General features: G+C 56.0%; 1 protein-coding gene across 1 annotated transcript; it reads left to right on the top strand.

Annotated features, from left to right (window-relative positions):
* Positions 1-200: 200 nt before the first annotated feature.
* On the top strand, positions 201-3401 carry LOC123054798 (uncharacterized). The gene is made up of 2 exons (XM_044478648.1): positions 201-446; positions 2556-3401. The coding sequence occupies exons 1-2, from the start codon at positions 312-314 to the stop codon at positions 2895-2897; spliced, it is 477 nt and encodes a 158-aa protein (XP_044334583.1). The 5' UTR covers positions 201-311; the 3' UTR covers positions 2898-3401.
* The last annotated feature ends 1888 nt before the right edge of the window (positions 3402-5289 follow it).

Below are 5289 nucleotides of genomic sequence, written 5' to 3'. Positions count from 1 at the left end.
TGTCTGGGGCGATGATGTGGGGCGCACCTCACCGCAGAGACCAGATTGTGTGTGCGGCAGGCGCCCGCACATTCGTGGGGCCCACCACCTTTCCAACTAGGGATTGGCCAACTGCTCCACCGGCCCCACCCCACCCCGGCCCAGCCCCGAGGGAGCTCGCCCTTGCCCTGGAAAAATCTTATTAAAGCGCCCCCCTGCGCCCGAGCTCACCAAGCCTCTCTGTTCCCCTGCTCCACCTCTCCGTCCGTCCTCTGCTGTCAAGCAACCGCCCCAACTCCGGCAAGCAACCTCAGCCCAAAGAGAGGAGCAAGATGGAGGTGGAGATGCAGCTGGACGACGACCTCTTCTTCGCGGAGCTCAGCAAGCGGATTTCCCTCCTCATCACCGACGACGACGAGGCCGACTTCGCCGCCTCGCAGTTCCCCGCCGCCGTCCACCTCCCGCCGGTGAGTTACTTACTTACTTCCTGGCTTATTACTGCTCTGCCCTGTCATTTCTCCCGCCCGCGGGCTACATCTACATGCATGCCGTGTGTGGCGAGGTACCGAGCTCGCTCGCTCGATCGATCGATCGGGTGGGTCAGCTCTGCTTCTTTCCGTTAGGTTCTTGCAGCTGGCTGGCTAGCTAGGGGCTTCTCTTCTCTCCTCGATTGGTATGGTAGTTAGTTGGTGGCGCCAGTACCAACTTGGTACCTGTTACTCCCTCCGTCCGGAAATACTTGTCATCAAAATGGATAAATGGAGATGTATCTAGAAGGGAGTATTAGTTGCGGCTAGCACGGCCGCACGACATGGCTGCGCTTGCACACACGGCCAAACCAAATCAAATCACACCAAACCATCATACTTTTCCGTTGCCCCGATTAAAAGCGGAGAGCCGAAGCTGAAGAAGACAAGGCAGCTCATGCATGAGCGGCCATGTTCGTTCCTCCCTCCTTCGTGGTGTCCAACCATGTCAAGAGTTCTTCAGTTGGCATAAGCAACAGCCTTGTCCCACCAATAATTACCTACCTAGCATCCTCATGTGCGCAGGCGCTATGTGTTGTTCTTACGCCGCCCGCTGTGAATTACGGTGGTAGTTAGTTAGATGATTGATTGATTGAGATGGTGGTGGCGCGGATCCGGGGATGGAGTGGCTGCCTCTGCCTGTCGCTGGCCCAGTTGCATGAGCGTACGCGCAGAATTTCGTTTACGCGCAGAATTTTTGATGGATAAGCATCTGCCATCAGCCAGCCAGGAGTTTACATGGGCGCGCACGGATGTACCTTTCGTGCGCACGTCAGTGAACGACAGCCGGTGCATTTAGAGGAAACCAAACACCTTTTCTGTGAAATTGACCATTTTCGTAAGTTGTTGTTCACAAATCCTGCTCCGCGGGTGGGGCCCTCTGCCACGGTGGACAAATCCTTTTTATTTAAGCCTACTAATGAAGAGCCTGCTTGGCTTGGATCGGGTTGGATTGGATTGGATTGCATTAATCCACCGAAATTCTGAAAGAGTTGTGTGTGAGCGGCACTCTTTGCTGGGACTGTTGTAGTAAGCTTCAAGTTCTCAAGTGAGCTTGGCATCACCAGTAAGGAAGGAGTAGAGACCAACTAATCAGCTAGGAAAGGGTCAGCCCCTGATGTGCAGTGCACTTAGTGATACTCATTCGTGTTGAGAACCACGGAGAAAGAAACATATGTCCCTCTCGTTAGCCATTCCTCAAGTAGAAGCTTGCAAGGTACGCCCGCCCGCGCAACCCCACGTACGCATGGCTGTAGACGATCCGCGTCGTCGCCGCACATGTCCCTCTCTCTACCATGCGCTGCGTAATTACCACGTACTTTACCGCTCCAAAGATTACTAGTAGCTTTTAACCCCCTCGTTAAGTAACCAGTTTACTCTAATACTTAGTTACCGTCGCCCATACGTAGACGGTGCGAATTAGTAGTAGCACAGTCACCACTCACCCTACATGATTGACAAAGAATCAATTGTTTTTAACTACTAGTAGGATTAGGAGTAGAATCGATCGTCCAGACACTTATCATGTTGCATACGACCAAGTGATCCATCCATGTTGCTTTGGAGTTTGGACTTTTGCTTAGCCTCCAATCTGTCTACTCCATATTGCTTGCACACAAACCCTTCATCATGCGACTCGTACCGCATGTTTGCTGTTTCCTCCCCTTTTCTTTTCTCTACGTAGGCCGGGGGCAAGCCTCCTTTTTCACACACACACACAGAAAAAATTCTTTTCTCTACGTACAAATATGATGTTTCAAGCACTTTTCGTTTCTTTTTTTATAGAATAAAATCCCTGCTACGTGACAAGATCGAGTAGCTAGCGCTGAGATGAAATCTTTGCATGCACGCAAGTTGCCATGAGTTAGTAGCGACCTTAATGAGCTAGTTGCCGCCACCTGCTATACAGCTATTGGACGCCCGATTTTTCTTAATTTTCTTTTAAGTAAGTCACTACATGCATGCACGATGGCATGATCGCATCGCATCAGATCATGTGCAGCAGCTCGACACTAACAGCTATGCGTTTTTTGATTCGGAATCGTCCAGGGTTTCTCCATGTCCATGGCGCCCCATGTGCCGTCGATGTTGGCGCCACCGGCCTACACGCTGTTACACCACGCCGCCAGCTACGGCGCCAACCACAGCGCCGGCGACGCCGGGAGAACGTGGCAGCAGCATCAGCATCAGCAACCTCAGCAGCAACAACAACAACAGTGCGGCAGCAAGGGCACCGGCGTCTTCATCCCCCGGTCCACGCCCGGCTCCGCGCACCCCAAGAGGAAGGGCCGGAACTGGAGCGGCTCCAAGGCCGCCGCCCACAAGGCCAAGGCCCAGGCCCAGGCCGACGCCGGCGTCGCCGCGGGCGCGCCCACCAAAAGGCGCGCCTGAAAACCTGCTCCGAAAAATGCACCCTAAAAATCAAAAAATGGCCGACTAATTAAGTAGCTCCAGATGCAGGCGCTGGGTTCTCAAATGGGGATTGGATTAATTACATTAAATTAATATGCTTAATTGTGTATTACCACCACTACTACTGTTATAATATGGTAAGTAAATAAGCCATTGTTGCTCCCAGGGCTAGTTAAATGTGTAATGTGAGCCCTAGGGATGCATGCACGCAGGGGGAGGGAGGGACCGGGGGCACGCCACGCCAATAATAAGCGGCGGAGCACGTAGTATTTTAGGGTACTACCGCCTCCTGCCCCCACCATGGAGTGGAACTGTATGTATAGTAAGGCTGGCGTGCATGTGCCGGTGCCGTGGCGGCTCCCTCGGCTGGGCTGATTTTTGTAATCTCTACTCTATTCTTTTTTCTTCTGTAAGATTAATGTACTGCTGCTGCTCCATTGTTAAAGAATGCAACGAGTAATGATTGATGTCTTGTGCTGGCTCTGGCTGGGCTCATGCGTTCCGTTTTGTTTTCTCCGTTGGATCCCGTTCCCGTCCGTGGGGTGGAATCTCTGGCAGGCCCTGGAACATGTACTGTGCGAAGTGGAGTAGATCTGGAATCTGCTGCGGCGCCGCCCCTCCGTGTTGCGTGGGGATTGGCCGGATTGCGTGTGGGAGTTCGTGGGGCTTGTTGGGTCGGGGTGTGCGCCTCGCCTCGACGTCGGGCTCCGCCTCAGGCCAACTCCACCGCGCGATCCCAGACGGACATCCGTTTTACCCGATTTTTATCCCTTTGGGTAGAGATTTGGAGTTGTGTCCGGGACTGTCCTGGGACGCGGTGGCCGTGCGCCCAGCGCACGGCCGCATCCTTTTGCCCCATCCTGTCCGCGTCTATTTTAAAAAAAGGAACGTTTCAAATGCCAAGCCCCAGTTCACGACCCGAGTTCATCACACCGGCAACAAAGCCAGCGGCCTACGCCCCGACGGCCATTTGCATCTCGACGGAAGGCCGCCCGCCGCTGCTGGACCCAGGCGCCACGTTGAGGCCGATGACGGCCGCGAGGCGTGGTGTGGACGGCGCGAACAAGCCCACGTCCGGCGACGCCGAGAAACGGGTCTGGCCGTCGTGCCTGGGTGGAGGAAAGCCGGGCGACATGGGCGCGGCGCGCGACGTCGGCGACTGGCAGTGCATAGGCCGGGCGACCGACGAGCCTGTGCTCGCCGGGCCGACGGTCGCTGCATGGAACCCCGCCGGACGGCCCATGCCAAGCATGAGGATGGCGTGCGCTTTGTTGACGAAGTCCTCCTTCTCGTCGGCAGCGGCCTTGCGCCGCGCGGCCTCCAGCTCCTCGCGCTGGGCGGCGAACTTGGCCGCAGCGGCATTCATCTTGACGGCCGCTCTCCGTTTCCTCCTCTTCGCCGATTCCGCGTCCAACTTAGGATCTCCTCCGGCGTGTACTTCGACCGCGGCTTCCTTGGCGCCTTCTTCTTCACCTTTGCGGTCGGGTCGACGGCCAGGTCGCCGGAACTCGGCGGGGCGTCGGCCATGGACGGGGGAGAGGGGGGGAGGGACGTGGGAGGGTTTGGGGTAAATGGCGCCAAATGGCCGTCGGGGTTTTTTTGGTTTCTCCCACCGACAGGCGGGCCAGGGGAGGACAAGCGCGCGCGTCCGCCCGTCCGCGCGTTGTCCGTTTCACCCCAAAACCGGCGCAAGTTTGGGCCAGGGATGTGTCGAAAACGGACACAAAGCGGACAAAACTCCGTTTGCTCCCGCGCGCTGGGCCGTCTTTTTTGTCTCTTTTATCCCAAACGGACGGGGCCGGACAGGATAGAGTCACACGGTGAAGTTGGCCTCAGGATCTTGTCCAGATATTTCCTGATCGGAGTGGCTACCTCCAGCTCGAAATCGACGGGGTTTCGGCTGGATGAGTTGGGCGATGGTCAACCGGTGTCGGGGAGGCGGACATGTACAGACTGGTTACGTGCACGCAGTAACGGAGTGTCGAGGCGCACGGCTGTGAAGTGCATGCATGGAAGCGTGGCCGGCAGGGCGAATCCCCGGGGTGGCGGGCGACCTTCTCCGTGCGTGCGCCGCGACACAAAATACGGCGCCGCTCCGTGCGCGTGACAGCAACGGTTTGTGCAGGGGCAGGCCAGTGGCGTAATGGCTGTCGTTAGAGCATCTACACTCGGACATTGCAAATCCGGCTCGCGTCCGCGGGCACCTCAAATGAACCATTTTACATCCGTCTTTCTCATATTTCATCCTTCTAAATTCATAGTATAAAACATATCAAAGTAATCCTACATACTACATCTATGTACTACTCTAGCCACTGTTCGTCGTTGGAGATATCCACGACGACGGTGCCGGGCGCCGACTGGACGGGCG

Source organism: Triticum aestivum, chromosome 1A (assembly GCF_018294505.1).
Source record: "Triticum aestivum cultivar Chinese Spring chromosome 1A, IWGSC CS RefSeq v2.1, whole genome shotgun sequence".
NCBI classification, from domain to species: Eukaryota; Viridiplantae; Streptophyta; class Magnoliopsida; order Poales; family Poaceae; genus Triticum; species Triticum aestivum.
Note: the sequence above shows the minus strand (reverse complement) of the source record. Positions and strands in the feature narration are given on the sequence as shown.

Bases quoted from the DNA above. Each gene is read 5' to 3' on its own strand.
- LOC123054798 (XM_044478648.1), top strand. From the start codon at position 312: ATGGAGGTGGAGATGCAGCTGGACGACGACCTCTTCTTCGCGGAGCTC. The intron at 447-2,555 runs GTGAGTTACTTA...GGAATCGTCCAG, and splicing joins CCGCCGTCCACCTCCCGCCG to GGTTTCTCCATGTCCATGGC.